Source organism: Crassostrea angulata, chromosome 4 (assembly GCF_025612915.1).
Source record: "Crassostrea angulata isolate pt1a10 chromosome 4, ASM2561291v2, whole genome shotgun sequence".
Lineage (NCBI taxonomy): Eukaryota > Metazoa > Mollusca > Bivalvia > Ostreida > Ostreidae > Magallana > Magallana angulata.
The window spans coordinates 6,233,293-6,251,029 of record NC_069114.1 but is presented as its reverse complement, the minus strand read 5'-3'; the positions used below and the strand labels follow the sequence as shown (position 1 = coordinate 6,251,029).

At 30.7% G+C, this 17,737-nt stretch overlaps 2 protein-coding genes and 2 long non-coding RNA genes across 4 annotated transcripts; all 4 read right to left on the bottom strand.

Moving 5' to 3' along the window:
• Positions 1 to 1,177: 1,177 nt before the first annotated feature.
• Positions 1,178 to 1,892, bottom strand: LOC128179668 (EMILIN-2-like). The gene is made up of 2 exons (XM_052847179.1): positions 1,688 to 1,892; positions 1,178 to 1,584 (listed from the first exon to the last, which is right to left on the bottom strand). The coding sequence occupies exons 1-2, from the start codon at positions 1,869 to 1,871 to the stop codon at positions 1,178 to 1,180; spliced, it is 591 nt and encodes a 196-aa protein (XP_052703139.1). The 5' UTR covers positions 1,872 to 1,892.
• Positions 1,893 to 4,832: 2,940 nt separating this feature from the next.
• Positions 4,833 to 9,346, bottom strand: LOC128180580 (glucose transporter type 1-like). Its single transcript, XM_052848703.1, has 4 exons — positions 9,209 to 9,346; positions 6,911 to 6,995; positions 5,229 to 5,356; positions 4,833 to 4,946 (listed from the first exon to the last, which is right to left on the bottom strand). Exons 1-4 carry the CDS (start codon positions 9,326 to 9,328, stop codon positions 4,833 to 4,835), a joined length of 447 nt encoding a protein of 148 aa, XP_052704663.1. The 5' UTR covers positions 9,329 to 9,346.
• Positions 9,347 to 10,237: 891 nt separating this feature from the next.
• Positions 10,238 to 13,481, bottom strand: LOC128179675 (uncharacterized). The gene is made up of 4 exons (XR_008243115.1): positions 13,422 to 13,481; positions 11,099 to 11,183; positions 10,569 to 10,696; positions 10,238 to 10,300 (listed from the first exon to the last, which is right to left on the bottom strand). It is a non-coding gene; the product is annotated as an uncharacterized LOC128179675 (long non-coding RNA).
• A 360-nt stretch (positions 13,482 to 13,841) lies between these two features.
• On the bottom strand, positions 13,842 to 17,694 carry LOC128179674 (uncharacterized). Its single transcript, XR_008243114.1, has 4 exons — positions 17,635 to 17,694; positions 15,312 to 15,396; positions 14,782 to 14,909; positions 13,842 to 14,513 (listed from the first exon to the last, which is right to left on the bottom strand). It is a non-coding gene; the product is annotated as an uncharacterized LOC128179674 (long non-coding RNA).
• Between the last annotated feature and the right edge of the window lie 43 nt (positions 17,695 to 17,737).

Below are 17,737 nucleotides of genomic sequence, written 5' to 3'. Positions count from 1 at the left end.
CTAATGGGGACGGAAATTTGTGTTGTGATAAGTGGAATCGATTTAAATCATAAATTCAAACATTTTCTCTTCTACGATGTCTAACAAAATATTTTTACTTTTCTAGTTATATTGCGTCAAAGTTTAAATACTCTGGCCCCTAAAAATCCCTAATTACGTAATAAATGGGCGTGGCAATTATTTTTTCTAATAGATATTGGTACGATCAACAACTTTGCTTCTATAATGCATTACAAAATCTTTATCGTTTTTAAGTTATTTGTAATAGAGTTTATAAGTGTTTTGGCCCCTAAAAAAAGGGGCCAGCCCCTTTTTCTTAAATTTGTTGGAAAGAAATTTTTATTATCTACCACTTTTGTTATATATGTTTTAACAAAATATTAACTGATAAAAAGATACAGATCAAAATGTATGAAGTTTTTGATGCAAAATTCGTATCCAATTTTTGAGCCTAGGCGAGCTCAAAGGAATGGCGCCACTGGCGCAAAAAAAATACGTTCTGCACATCTTCAAACTATGGTCTACCTATCCTGAAAATTTCATATTTATATCTCTTATAGTCTCTGAGTTTATGTCTGCACAAAATGGGTCGTAAAAACTTACAAAATCGGCCGTAAATCGGAACCGGAAGTGACGATTTCAAAATTTCAAAAAACTTCTAGAATTATGACCACTGGCAATCATCTGTGAAAAAATGGTCGAAATCGGCCGAATAGTTTTCGAGATATCGCGTGCACAAATTTTGTGGAAAAAAATAATAATAATAATAATAAGAAACAGTACGAAAACAATAAGGTCTTCCGTTGGAAACGGAAGACCTTAAAAAGACAGATTTCAGTAAACTACGAGCGTGCTGCTTTTTTCTCCCAACTAATATTTTAAACTTAGACGCCGTTTCTCAAAAAATCCCAACCTTTTAAGTAAATACGGTCATGTTCATACTAATGAAATGACGCACAGTGGACAGCAGTTACACTTTATTTATATTTCTGACCCGGAGCTGACAGGTACCTCACTGGAATTTATTACAAATTTCTCTTTAAACATAAACGGTCATAAGTAATCTGTATCTCGTACGCACTTTCACCAATTTTGGTAGAATTTTCGTCATCATATTTTTATTAGGGACCTTCGTAACATTTCATAATGCTTACAATATGTGGTATCTTAATCTTGGTCAATACAAGAGGACTCCTGAAAATTCTGAATACATGAAATGACGTATGTAACCGTTGTTTACAACATTTTCAACTTTGACATGGTCTCCAGACTTCAACTTCACGATGACTGTCCTGCTCATTTGGACATATGTATCGCCGCCGTGTACATATGACACATAAAGTCTACCAACTGTAATCTTGTTGACGTTAAGATGTAACAGGGTCGTAGCTTTAGACAAAGAATCGACAACAAACATGTAGGTTCCCGCCACAGGACACGTGAACACTCCCGTTCTGTCGTCATATCCGTTCCCGTCATTCGTCAGGACTGTGTTATATTTAACAGTTTGTCCAGCTCCAAGTGTTAGAGGTTTCGATTTTAAGTTGACAGAAAAACTTACTATTCTTAAAGTGTTGGATGAATCTGTAGCCATAGGAAATTAAAACAGTTTACTTTTTTTAAATGTGATTGTATATAGGTAAAAAAAAATTGAGATGCGATTTAACTTTCCAGGATATTTAGTTACCTGAAAACATTTGAATGAGTTGTTTTAGAGCTAATGAATCCAGGGTCACCGTTGCTTTGGTGTTGTCGTAGATTAACGATTTCAACAAATCAATATTTGTCCTCAAGTCTGTCTGTACATTGTTTCCACTGTACGCAACATCGAGTAAACCAAAGGACAACGCAAACAATAGAGTTAGCAACATTGTTTTGAAATCAAAAACACAATGATGTCTCAATTTAACTGTAAGTGAATTAAGCTTGCTCTGTTGGTTTATATAAGAAATGAACTAAACATCTGTTACACATTCAACATCATGCTATTTCAACATTAATATATCAAGTTACTAAATATTTAATATTTTGGTTTAGATAGATAAATATACATGCAACTTTGCTTTAGCAACAGTTTGTTTAAAATTTACAAAATTGTTTTATCAAGAAGAAAACCTCTATGTATCACAATTATATAATGAATGTGTGTGTGTGTGTGTGTGTGTGTGTGTGTGTGTGTGTGTGTGTGTGTGTGTGTGTGTGTGTGTGTGTGTGTGTGTGTGTGTGTGTGTGTGTGTGTGTGTGTGTGTGTGTGTGTGTGTGTGTGTGTGTGTGTGTGCGCGTGCGTGTAACTATCTTGGTTTTTAATTATTTTATTCATTTATTTAGAAGTGTGGAAGCCTCAGGGGCATGCAGTCTACCTGCGGTCGTGAACGCCGTTAGAATAAAAAATACAGGAAATAAAAATTTAGTCAGAATTTATCTTAGTTGGAATACCTTATTGTTCTTAATATCTATATGAAGAGATTTTATACAAAATGAATTCATTCTAACAGTTGTACTGTTCTACATCGGAGTATGTGTCTTCCGAATTTTCTCTAAACAAACGTGCATGTGTGAATAAATGCAGTAAATTAATTTTGTTATCAATTTAGCTAAATACATTGTGTTTAGCACTTGAAATTGTTAAATGTAGTTAATTTTAATAAATTATTAAAAAAATACTCAGACATGTTCCCCTGCAAATGGTGCAATTATATTACAGACTTGTAACTTTTTTATTTTAAACTTTAATAACATATTGATAATCGTAATATGATCTTTAAGCTAATTTAATTTCAACGAATCAGATTGCCATTTGTGTACGATTGTTGTGTTTTTCTGCAAGTGTCCACAGATTAAACATTTCTATAGGAAAATACGAGTCAGTCAATTTTGAATCATTTTACCGTTTTCAAGTTCATTCACATTGGATGTTTAATCAATAATTTCAGGTTCATATATTTTGAAACAAACATGTATGGGTATATGTTTTTGCACACTCCTATACCGTCCTTAAAACACTAACTCTGGTTACCGGATAATTTTTCAATCCTGGGAATTTCGTATTTTTTTTTTCGCTGTTTTTACAATGCATTTGAACTTGTTTATGAAATACTTTTTAGTTAGTTAAAATGCAAAGCTGTTACTCTACTTCTGCATTTTTATTAGGATCAGAACTTAAAAGATCTTAATGACATTTTAAAATGGTTAATATGTATTGTATGTATTTCTTGGTCAATATAACTCAGTTCCTGAAAATCCTCAGTACATGTCAGGATGTATGTAACCATTGTTTACATGATTTTCAACTTTGACATGGTCTCCAGACTTCAGCTTCACGATGACTGTCCTGCTTATTTGGATTAAAGGGGTTGAATTCAAACCATCAGCAGACACGTTAAGTTTACCTTTAGTTTTCTTGTTGACTTTTATATATTACCATATTCCTGGGTACGATAAAGAATCGACAACAAACATGTAGGTTCCCGCCACAGGACACGTGAACACTCCCGTTTGTCGTCATATTCGTTCCCATCATTCGTCAGGACTGTGTTATATTTTACTGTTTGTCTAGCTCCAAGTCTGAGAGGTTTTGACAAATTCCGATTTCTTTACAGACTCATCAAATACTCCATCATGAGTAAAATTCTATTAGAACACATGTATTCCAAATGATTTCAATCTGTGTTCGTAAAATAAATGGTATTACGGTACTTGACTACACCGAAACTTATACGTTTTAAAACACTACGTCACAAGATGGCGATTTAAATGTTTTGATAAACTGTTTGTATCAACCGATTCAGATGTATATCATGTTTAATGAATGACATTTTTGAAAATATCATTTTTTTATCTAAAATTGCACATTTTTCCGCATATTTGACACATATTCTTCTTATCCATCATGCTATCTATCATAATCAAGTAATTTTCTGCTGATTTTAGAAACTATTTCAAGGTGTAGTAAGGTACTTTAATGAGTTATTAGAAATGATAAATAAGGGCTGAAGTCGTAAGTTCCTTAAGCTTTTTCATTGACTTGCCAATATTTGTTCGAAATATTTGTTCTTTCAGGCATGTGGAAAAAAATCGGGCTCCTTGTCATAGACTTATTGATCATTGATTTAACCTGACCAAGTACATTTGTTTAAATGACATTGTTGCTGTACAGTTGATTGGTTGAGTGTTGATTATATATTATAAAAAAAACTTTATTTATACGTTTGTTGTTACGTTGACTAGTTGTACAAGGTTAAACTTTTTTAACTTTCGATTACAATCTCAAATATAAGTCAGGCATTGTTTTTAAAAACAAGGTTCCAGCTATATGCACACAAAGTACAAGTATTTCTATAAAAAGCGTTAGAAATGCATTTCTAACGATCTACCAAAATTTAAGTGTCAATCTTTGAGTTATACGCAAGATACAGACATATTAGTTCTTAAGGGTCATGCCTTGATTTTGTTCACATTGGTCCATATATCAGTATAATATCTTTCATTGTTTAAAGAATTAAAGAAGTTAATATATTCCAAATACACTTTTAAATGATTTTGCTTTACAATTAGAAATGTCTTATTGAGACATGGTAAAAGTGGAAAAATAATTCTGATCAAAATCGTGACTATACCCCTATACAACAATTACACAGTAGTTTTATTTTTCTTCTAACAAGAAATTTAGATTGAAAAAAAAGTTTTTATCTAATACTAAATGCATACACTGGAATGCAACAAAGAAAGATTTGATGAATCGCGGAGATGCATTTCTATTGTGGACCTTGGTCTATGGTGTATTAATAGAATCTTGCTGAATAATGCTTTCATAAACCATCATGTCAGGCCTTCTAAACAGCAGTGAAATTTGTTTTTGTCTCTGGGACTCTTCTGTAAATGAAGTTTAAGAAATTAATCAGCAGCGCCACAAACGGAAGGAAGGAGTATTGATGAATTGCCAGCTCCTGAAAATGTATATTTTCAATTCAATTTACAAAGTGAATGAGAACAATATTACTTTATATATGTTGGTAAAATACAGGTCAACAATATTTCTTAAACAGCTATTTTGTTATTGAATGTACGTGATTTATGTCTAGTAAAGATGAAATTATGACAACGGAAGAGAAACGGTACGTGCATGTAATCGTGTTAACATTGTAATTTATGATCATGCATGACCCTTTTTCTTCTCATGTATACGTTGAAATCAAAATTTTAAACACAGCCGTATGAAATATACTTACATTCAATAAAGGGAAAACTAGTCCAACTGTGAAGTTAGAGAACCAGTTTACCATGGTGGACACGGAAACTGCCGCTGATCGCGGACCTTGCGAAAAGATCTCAGCGACCATAAACCAAGGTATTGATCCTGAGGTAAGAATGAGAGATTAATTCATTGAGAAATGACTGCAATGTTATAGTTTACCTTCATCGATAATCAAACTAATATTTATCATTTCAATATGGCATTACGAAAAAGTATGATTTGATTTTAAGTTGATAAATATTTATATACAGAATATGACAACAATATGAAAGAAAATAAAACAAAGAGATAAAATTAAAATACAAATGTACATTTTACATAGAGTTAATTAAAGTGTTTTCATTCAAAATCAAAAAGGGGAAAAATGACTTTCCTATTGCTATCAAACATTAGGTATTGTGATAAACTTTATTTGCAATTGATTAAACATTTCTCTTTCATTTAATTGGTAGCTTCATTCTCGAACAATCTAAATAAAAGGAATAGATTTTTAAACGGGCATAATCACAATTTTCTTTAAATTTGACTGTTTACAAAAGGACTATGAGCGGTTTTATGCATTCTTTGCCCCCAAAACCAAAGTTTTAAAAAGAGGTTTAAAAAAAGGGGAAAGATAGTTTAAATCATATTGGAAATAAAGGTGTAAAAAGTTATCACCACAGTGACGTCATAATGTAGAAATGACGTCATGAAGATTGCATTATTTTGATAAATTGATATTTTGTTGCAAAATATGGTTTTCCGATGGTTTTTCGACTGAGAAACATCGAGCGCAGGCTTGCTCAAGTACCACTTTTAAATATAATGTGTATAACTATCTGACAAAAAAAAATTTGTTAAAATCGCACTTGAGCAGACCTGCGCTCTTTACTTCCGAATGAAAAATATGGAGCAAAAATGAGAATATTTTCATTTTTGTGGAAATTTGAGGGAATTAGGTCATTAGGTGACGTCATAGATAAACAGCGAATGAACAATGATGACTAAAATCAAGATTTAAGTTATAGGCACCCTCTATACAATGATTTGTGAAGATTTTATTTTTATACGATACTTTTTAAAAATTGGTTGAAATCGGGGGTAGATATTTGACCATACCGCACATAGTCCTTTTATTAAATGGTCATTACAAATGGTCAGTACAAATTTTGACTTCAGTTTTAATATACGCGAACATCTTACAGATCTTACATTTCAATGTAATATGTTTTCCTTAAACTTTTCTATATGAAGGCTTATTATGAACTAAATCAATTTCTAATGTTGATTTTCACTTTTTATTTTATCATAAATAATCTACTTTTTTATTTGACAACCTAGATGTAAACAATAACCTAACATGAGCCTTAATTACATAACAAAGAATTGTGAGCACTGCATTCTTGCTTATAATTTGAAAACTAGCATTAAAATCTTTGCTTACCATTAAAATATTACTATTAAAATTTGAAATCCGCCAAAGACTGAACACAATGTTGCATGTTCCTCAACTACCCATTGGCAGGTTTCTGTGAGAAATCTATTTTTACTATGAGAAGTTGCCAGGGGACACTTTTTTGGAAAGTGTATATTGAAATATGAAACATGTTTATATTATGTGAATCATGAGTGAAATTAATAGAGATGAAATATTTAAATATATTTTACTGAACACACCTGGACCTGAGGCAAATGCAATGATGTAACATATCACAGACACGATAGCTAGGTAAGGCAACCATACGACTGTTATGTTCAGTTCCTGTAAAAAAACAAAAAAAACATTTAATGGTTTTTAAGGATCATTTAATACTGTTAGGCAATGACTAAATCTCGAACATGTTTAAAAATATACTACGACATAAGTGAAACATAGAACAAGACTTCTGCAAACATTTCGTTACTGTAGTGGAAAGACTTCTATTATAGTGAGGTAATGTACAAAGAGAAAATATGTGTATATCGCTTACCTACGCAACAACGTCCGACTTAAATTTAATTGACAAAATGGCTTCACTATGATAATTTATTTATAGAAATATGATATCCTCTTTCAAAAATGATCAATCTGACTATAAGCGTTGTTGCATGGACATATTTCAAAATTCTCTTTAAAAACCTGCTTTTTTACCTTTATATTTCATCTTTTAATTCTTTATGAGAAAAAAAGGAATTTCAACACCTTTGTTTAACAATTGTGTTGTTAGAGTATATGTTTGCCCTTCATTTTCACTAGCTTTTTTATCAATTTATGAATTTTCGCCCTAATTCTCACCATGGTACTATATCTATCAAACACAACCTGCACACATTATCAGCTGCACCCACAATATATCGTGGATTCCCTTATCATATGTTTTGGTATGGATAAAGTAAACAATACTTTCGACATGCTTGCTTTAACTATAGAAATTATATCTACAGGAAGTACTTTTTAAAAAAAATTTGTAACCTGTCTAGTTTACGGATATCTCTTACATTCTTCCTGATCTTGGCAAAACATACTTCTATTTATAAGGTTGCTTTGACTAAATTTAAAAAGTTTTCACCACTATGTTCTAAATATGAATCCACGTATATTTCTGATATGTCTGTTCAAATTTTTGAATCCCAATATGAAGGGAAGTTATGATATAACTGCCATTTTACTTGATTTTACTGCATACATCCTACATTTAATACTAAGCATTTTTTCATCATTCCCCCTTGGATGAGGGATTGGTATTTTCTTTACACAAACGCAAACGTCTATACACAAAGACACTCTGTATTAAGTTTTGAAAATGAATTTATTAATGTCAAAGATGTTAAAAGTTTATAAAATAGGAACGGAAAAACAAACGTGTACGTACATACAGAATCTAGAAGAATTAGATTAGAAAAGTTTAAAAATTTTACGTACATGTGGACTAAAAACATGTATTCGTGAGGCAAACCTTTGTAGATAATCAATTGTCAGCTATCAACAGCTTTTAATTGGTTAACAACCATCCAGTAAAAATGGATATGGTTAAAGGAATAGTAAAATGATCGCATGATGCATAAACAAGAACATAACATGCACTGCGCAGAAATTAAAGTACAGGTGGATATCAGTACCTCGGATATCGGTTATCTTGAATAGCCCGTAAATATCAAGTTTTAACGTCAGTCCCGATTGCATTCTCTAAATAATTCATTTTTAAAATTATCTTTTACTTGACAACCATCTAGGCTTGTAGATAGTAAAAAACATAAAAGAAATCTCATATACAAATCTGTTTTAAGTGTCTGACATTTGATAAAAATAGATAATACCAACAAAACTCCTTTCTTTAATAATATATCAATTTTTACTACCCTACCGTTAATCATTAAGTAAAACTATATATGATATGAGTTAAATTTGGCCCCCATAATTCGCCATTTTTTAAGTGTTTCGGGTACAAAAAAAAGTTAACTTCTTTTTTAGAAGAGTTGATATAAAATATATTTTTCATATATTTATTTGATTTTTTGCTCTCACTGGCAGGATATGACGCCAGAAGTGACGCTATTTTTAGAATTCAATCAAAATCAGTCAAAAATTGACATTTTTTTATCTTTTTACGAATGGTAAACATAGAGCGCATGCTTGAACAAGATTAATTTTTTTGTCACTTATAAGTCTTGGCTAGATACATCTCTGATTAAAATCTTTTGTTTGTTCAAGCATGCGGTCTATGTTTTCTGAAAGAAAAACTGCTTGAAAACAAGCTGTTTTATGCTAAAAATGCAAAAATGGCGGGAAAAGGTTGTCTTTACGATGTCATATTTCTATATTATGGGCACTTGAATCAAACGAATATTATGTAAACACATCACATATATATTTGAACTAAAAAATCAAAGAATTACAGTAAAATGATGCTGTTTATTTTAGGGGGCCATATATAGTCCTTTGCTTGCTTGTTCTTAAGTGCCAAAATTTAATTACGAGCAATGTACTGTACTTACTTTGATAAGTATTAGAGACAGAGCAAGAATAGCACTGAAGATTAGTAACCCTCCCACTCCAACTAACAGGAGGGTACGGCGTCCGACTCGATCCATAAGGAACGCAGACACTAATGTCATAACGACATTGACCCCTCCTGTTGCTATGGTAGCATTTTCCGAATAGATTATAGTCTCGATAAAAACTCGCCAAACATGACAATCTACTAAGTATGACCTAATTTACATTGACGAGTAAAATAAAAATATGTGATATTTTTTAAAAGGCATAAAACATATTTCTAGATGCAAATTTACTTTTAATACATAAAAATAAGCATTTTATTAATTCTATTAGAAAAGAACTATCCCGCAGGAACGCAGTTACAATATTTAAATGTTTATCAAATAACGGACCGCCTTCTGGCGGCCCGTAATAACTTTACAATCTGACAAATGCACAACTATTCATTGAATTTGAATAATTGAATGAAACCAAGGCATGCATTTTAACATTAAAGCTGGTTTATTTAAAAATAGTATTTGATGTCTTTAAAGTTTATTGAGATTTTATACCATTGCATGACACTACATATCTTATCAACTTTTTATTAATTTTTTTATTCAGTTTATACAAGATTAAACAATTTGCGATTAGAAAATAATAATTCCTTCCAACTGTTTTTGATTGACCATGTTCATTGAGGTGTTTAACTAAGTTCCATGTGGGAAAGTGAATTTAGTAAACATTTTTTTAAAAACAATTACATACTAATTGAAATTGTTGTTTTGAATTTTTCTTCCAACAAAAACGTTTTCTTATACTGATTGCACATATAAAAATATAATAGTTATATTAATAAAAATTATAATAATATAATAAGTTAATGAATTGTGGGATGAATCTTCATTTTGTAACCTGGTCTATGCTGTATTAATAGAATCCTGCTGAATAATGCTTTCATAAACCATCATGTCAGGCCTTCTAAACAGTAGTGAGATCTGTACAAAGGTTTTCCCTTTCGTCTCGGGAACCCTTCTGTATAAGAAGTTTAAGAATATAATCAACAGCACCACAAACGGAAGGAAGGAGTATTGATGAATTGCCAGCTCCTGAAAATGTATATTTTCAATTCAATTTACAAAGTGAATGAGAACAATATTACTTTATATATGTTGGTAAAATACAGGTCAACAATATTTCTTAAACAGCTTTTTTGTTATCGAATGTGATTTATGTCTAGTAAAGATGAAAAATAATGTCAACAGAAGGAAAACGGTACGTATCGACATTGTTATTTATGATCAACCATGACCCCTTTTCTTCCCATGCATACGTTGAAATCAAAATTTTAAAATGAGCCGTATAAAAAATACTTACATTCAATAAAGGGAAAAGTAGTCCAACTGTGAAGTTCGAGAACCAGTTTACCATGGTGGACACAGAAATTGCCGCTGATCGTGGACCTTGCGAAAAAATCTCAGCAACCATAAACCATGGTATTGATCCTAAAGTAAGAATGAGAGATTAATTCATTGAGAAATGACTGCAATGTTATAGTATATCGTCATCGATAAACAAACTAATATAAATCATTTCAATATAACATTACTTAAAAGTATGATTTGATTTTAAGTTGATGAATATTCATATACAGAATATGAACAAAAATGTGAAAGAAAATTAAACAGAGAGATAAAATTAAAATACAAATGTACATTTTACATAGCGTTAAAGTGTTTTCATTCAAAATAAAAAAGGGGAAGAATGACTTTCCTATTGCTATCAAACATTAGGTATTGTGATAAAATTGTATAAGTGTATATTGAAATATGAAACATGTTTATTTTATGTGAATCATGAATGAATTAATAGAGATGAAATATTTAAATATATTTTACTGAACACACCTGGACCTGAGGCAAATGCAATAATGTAACATATCACAGACACGATAGCTAGGTAAGGCAACCATACAACTGTAATGTTCAGTTCCTGTAAAAAAAACAAAAAAAAACCATTTAATGCTTTTTAAGAATCATTTAATACTGTTAGTCAATAACTAAATCTCGAACATGTTTAAAAATATACTACGACATAAGTGAAACATAGAACAAGACTTCTGCAAACATTTCGTTACTGTAGTGGTAAGACTTCTATTATAGTGAGGTAATGAACAAAGAGAAAATAGGTGTATATCGCTTACCTACGCAACAACGTCCGACTTAAATTTAATTGACAAAATGGCTTCACTATGATTATTTATTTATAGAAATATGATATCCTCTTTCAAAAATGATGTCAATCTGACTATAAGCGTTGTTGCATGGACATATTTAAAATTCTCTTTAAACACCTGCTTTTTTACCTTTATATTTTATCTTTGAATTCTTTATGAGAAAAAAAGGAATTTCAACACCTTTGTTTAACAATTGTGTTGTTAGAGTATATGTTTGCCCTTAATAAATTTAAAACGCCTTCATTTTCACTAGCTTTTTTATCAATTTATGAATTTTCGCCCTAATTCTCACCATGGTACTATATCTATCAAACACAACCTGCACACATTATCAGCTGCACCCACAATATATCGTGGATTCCCTTATCATATGTTTTGGTATGGATAAAGTAAACAATACTTTCGACATGCTTGCTTTAACTATAAAAAATTATATTTACAGGAAGTACTTTTTTTTTTAATTGTAACCTGTCTAGATTTCGGATATCTCTTACATTCTTCCTGATCTTGGCAAAACGTACTTCTATTTATAAGGTCGCTTTGACTAAATTTAAAAAGTTTTCACCACTATGTTCTAAATATGAATCCACGTATATTTCTGATATGTCTGTTCAAATTTTTGAATCCCAATATGAAGGGAAGTTATGATACAACTGCCATTTTACTTGATTTTACTGCATACATCCTACATTTAATACTAAGCATTTTTTCATCATTCCCCCTTGGATGAGGGATTGGTATTTTCTTTACACAAACGCAAACGTCTATACACAAAGACACTCTGTATTAAGTTTTGAAAATGAATTTATTAATGTCAAAGATGTTAAAAGTTTATAAAATAGGAACGGAAAAACAAACGTGTACGTACATACAGAATCTAGAAGAATTAGATTAGAAAAGTTTAAAAATTTTACGTACATGTGGACTAAAAACATGTATTCGTGAGGCAAACCTTTGTAGATAATCAATTATGTCAGCTATCAACAGCTTTTAATTGGTTAACAACCATCCAGTAAAAATGGATATGGTTAAAGGAATAGTAAAATGATCGCATGATGCATAAACAAGAACATAAAATGCACTGCGCAGAAACTAAAGTACAGGTGGATATCAGTACCTCGGATATCGGTTATCTTGAATAGCCCGTAAATATCAAGTTTTAACGTCAGTCCCGATTGCATTCTCTAAATAATTCATTTTTAAAATTATCTTTTACTTGACAACCATCTAGGCTTGTAGATAGTAAAAAACATAAATGAAATATTATAAACAAATCTGTTTTAAGTGTCTGGCATTTGATAAAAATAGATAATACCAACAAAACTCCTTTCTTTAATAATATATCAATTTTTACTACCCTTCCGTTAATCATTAAGTAAAACTATATATGATATGAGTTAAATTTGGCCCCCATAATACGCCATTTTTTAAGTGTTTCGGGTACAAAAAAAAGTTAACTTCTTTTTTAGAAGAGTTGATATAAAATATATTTTTCATATATTTATTTGATTTTTTGCTCTCACTGGCAGGATATGACGTCAGAAGTGACGCTATTTTTAGAATTCAATCAAAATCAGTCAAAAATTGACATTTTTTTTATCTTTTTACGAATGGTAAACATAGAGCGCATGCTTGAACAAGATTAATTTTTTTGTCACTTATAAGTCTTGGCTAGATACATCTCTGATTAAAATCTTTTGTTTGTTCAAGCATGCGGTCTATGTCTTCTGAAAGAAAAACTGCTTGAAAACAAGCTGTTTTATGCTAAAAATGCAAAAATGGCGGGAAAAGGTTGTCTTTACGATGTCATATTTCTATATTATGGGCACTTGAATCAAACGAATATTATGTAAACACATCACATATATATTTGAACTAAAAAATCAAAGAATTACAGTAAAATGATGCTGTTTATTTTAGGGGGCCATATATAGTCCTTTGCTTGCTTGTTCTTAAGTGCCAAAATTTAATTACGAGCAATGTACTGTACTTACTTTGATAAGTATTAGAGACAGAGCAAGAATAGCACTGAAGATTAGTAACCCTCCCACTCCAACTAACAGGAGGGTACGGCGTCCGACTCGATCCATAAGGAACGCAGACACTAATGTCATAACGACATTGACCCCTCCTGTTGCTATGGTAGCATTTTCCGAATAGATTATAGTCTCGATAAAAACTCGCCAAACATGACAATCTACTAAGTATGACCTAATTTACATTGACGAGTAAAATAAAAATATGTGATATTTTTTAAAAGGCATAAAACATATTTCTAGATGCAAATTTACTTTTAATACATAAAAATAAGCATTTTATTAATTCTATTAGAAAAGAACTATCCCGCAGGAACGCAGTTACAATATTTAAATGTTTATCAAATAACGGACCGCCTTCTGGCGGCCCGTAATAACTTTACAATCTGACAAATGCACAACTATTCATTGAATTTGAATAATTGAATGAAACCAAGGCATGCATTTTAACATTAAAGCTGGTTTATTTAAAAATAGTATTTGATGTCTTTAAAGTTTATTGAGATTTTATACCATTGCATGACACTACATATCTTATCAACTTTTTATTAATTTTTTTATTCAGTTTATACAAGATTAAACAATTTGCGATTAGAAAATAATAATTCCTTCCAACTGTTTTTGATTGACCATGTTCATTGAGGTGTTTAACTAAGTTCCATGTGGGAAAGTGAATTTAGTAAACATTTTTTTAAAAACAATTACATACTAATTGAAATTGTTGTTTTGAATTTTTCTTCCAACAAAAACGTTTTCTTATACTGATTGCACATATAAAAATATAATAGTTATATTAATAAAAATTATAATAATATAATAAGTTAATGAATTGTGGGATGAATCTTCATTTTGTAACCTGGTCTATGCTGTATTAATAGAATCCTGCTGAATAATGCTTTCATAAACCATCATGTCAGGCCTTCTAAACAGTAGTGAGATCTGTTCAAAGGTTTTCCCTTTCGTCTCGGGAACCCTTCTGTATATGAAGTTTAAGAATATAATCAACAGCACCACAAACGGAAGGAAGGAGTATTGATGAATTGCCAGCTCCTGAAAATGTATATTTTCAATTCAATTTACAAAGTGAATGAGAACAATATTACTTTATATATGTTGGTAAAATACAGGTCAACAATATTTCTTAAACAGCTTTTTTGTTATCGAATGTGATTTATGTCTAGTAAAGATGAAAAATAATGTCAACAGAAGGAAAACGGTACGTATCGACATTGTTATTTATGATCAACCATGACCCCTTTTCTTCCCATGCATACGTTGAAATCAAAATTTTAAAATGAGCCGTATAAAAAATACTTACATTCAATAAAGGGAAAAGTAGTCCAACTGTGAAGTTCGAGAACCAGTTTACCATGGTGGACACAGAAATTGCCGCTGATCGTGGACCTTGCGAAAAAATCTCAGCAACCATAAACCATGGTATTGATCCTAAAGTAAGAATGAGAGATTAATTCATTGAGAAATGACTGCAATGTTATAGTATATCGTCATCGATAAACAAACTAATATAAATCATTTCAATATAACATTACTTAAAAGTATGATTTGATTTTAAGTTGATGAATATTCATATACAGAATATGAACAAAAATGTGAAAGAAAATTAAACAGAGAGATAAAATTAAAATACAAATGTACATTTTACATAGCGTTAAAGTGTTTTCATTCAAAATAAAAAAGGGGAAGAATAACTTTCCTATTGCTATCAAACATTAGGTATTGTGATAAAATTGTATAAGTGTATATTGAAATATGAAACATGTTTATTTTATGTGAATCATGAATGAATTAATAGAGATGAAATATTTAAATATATTTTACTGAACACACCTGGACCTGAGGCAAATGCAATAATGTAACATATCACAGACACGATAGCTAGGTAAGGCAACCATACAACTGTAATGTTCAGTTCCTGTAAAAAAAACAAAAAAAAACCATTTAATGCTTTTTAAGAATCATTTAATACTGTTAGTCAATAACTAAATCTCGAACATGTTTAAAAATATACTACGACATAAGTGAAACATAGAACAAGACTTCTGCAAACATTTCGTTACTGTAGTGGTAAGACTTCTATTATAGTGAGGTAATGAACAAAGAGAAAATAGGTGTATATCGCTTACCTACGCAACAACGTCCGACTTAAATTTAATTGACAAAATGGCTTCACTATGATTATTTATTTATAGAAATATGATATCCTCTTTCAAAAATGATGTCAATCTGACTATAAGCGTTGTTGCATGGACATATTTAAAATTCTCTTTAAACACCTGCTTTTTTACCTTTATATTTTATCTTTGAATTCTTTATGAGAAAAAAAGGAATTTCAACACCTTTGTTTAACAATTGTGTTGTTAGAGTATATGTTTGCCCTTAATAAATTTAAAACGCCTTCATTTTCACTAGCTTTTTTATCAATTTATGAATTTTCGCCCTAATTCTCACCATGGTACTATATCTATCAAACACAACCTGGACACATTATCAGCTGCACCCACAATATATCGTGGATTCCCTTATCATATGTTTTGGTATGGATAAAGTAAACAATACTTTCGACATGCTTGCTTTAACTATAAAAAATTATATTTACAGGAAGTACTTTTTTTTTAATTGTAACCTGTCTAGATTTCGGATATCTCTTACATTCTTCCTGATCTTGGCAAAACGTACTTCTATTTATAAGGTCGCTTTGACTAAATTTAAAAAGTTTTCACCACTATGTTCTAAATATGAATCCACGTATATTTCTGATATGTCTGTTCAAATTTTTGAATCCCAATATGAAGGGAAGTTATGATACAACTGCCATTTTACTTGATTTTACTGCATACATCCTACATTTAATACTAAGCATTTTTTCATCATTCCCCCTTGGATGAGGGATTGGTATTTTCTTTACACAAACGCAAACGTCTATACACAAAGACACTCTGTATTAAGTTTTGAAAATGAATTTATTAATGTCAAAGATGTTAAAAGTTTATAAAATAGGAACGGAAAAACAAACGTGTACGTACATACAGAATCTAGAAGAATTAGATTAGAAAAGTTTAAAAATTTTACGTACATGTGGACTAAAAACATGTATTCGTGAGGCAAACCTTTGTAGATAATCAATTATGTCAGCTATCAACAGCTTTTAATTGGTTAACAACCATCCAGTAAAAATGGATATGGTTAAAGGAATAGTAAAATGATCGCATGATGCATAAACAAGAACATAACATGCACTGCGCAGAAATTAAAGTACAGGTGGATATCAGTACCTCGGATATCGGTTATCTTGAATAGCCCGTAAATATCAAGTTTTAACGTCAGTCCCGATTGCATTCTCTAAATAATTCATTTTTAAAATTATCTTTTACTTGACAACCATCTAGGCTTGTAGATAGTAAAAAACATAAAAGAAATCTCATATACAAATCTGTTTTAAGTGTCTGACATTTGATAAAAATAGATAATACCAACAAAACTCCTTTCTTTAATAATATATCAATTTTTACTACCCTTCCGTTAATCATTAAGTAAAACTATATATGATATGAGTTAAATTTGGCCCCCATAATTCGCCATTTTTTAAGTGTTTCGGGTACAAAAAAAAGTTAACTTCTTTTTTAGAAGAGTTGATATAAAATATATTTTTCATATATTTATTTGATTTTTTGCTCTCACTGGCAGGATATGACGTCAGAAGTGACGCTATTTTTAGAATTCAATCAAAATCAGTCAAAAATTGACATTTTTTTTTATCTTTTTACGAATGGTAAACATAGAGCGCATGCTTGAACAAGATTAATTTTTTTGTCACTTATAAGTCTTGGCTAGATACATCTCTGATTAAAATCTTTTGTTTGTTCAAGCATGCGCTCTATGTTTTCTGAAAGAAAAACTGCTTGAAAACAAGCTGTTTTATGCTAAAAATGCAAAAATGGCGGGAAAAGGTTGTCTTTACGATGTCATATTTCTATATTGTGGGCACTTGAATCAAACGAATATTATGTAAACACATCACATATATATTTGAACTAAAAAATCAAAGAATTACAGTAAAATGATGCTGTTTATTTTAGGGGGCCATATATAGTCCTTTGCTTGCTTGTTCTTAAGTGCCAAAATTTAATTACGAGCAATGTACTGTACTTACTTTGATAAGTATTAGAGACAGAGCAAGAATAGCACTGAAGATTAGTAACCCTCCCACTCCAACTAACAGGAGGGTACGGCGTCCGACTCGATCCATAAGGAAC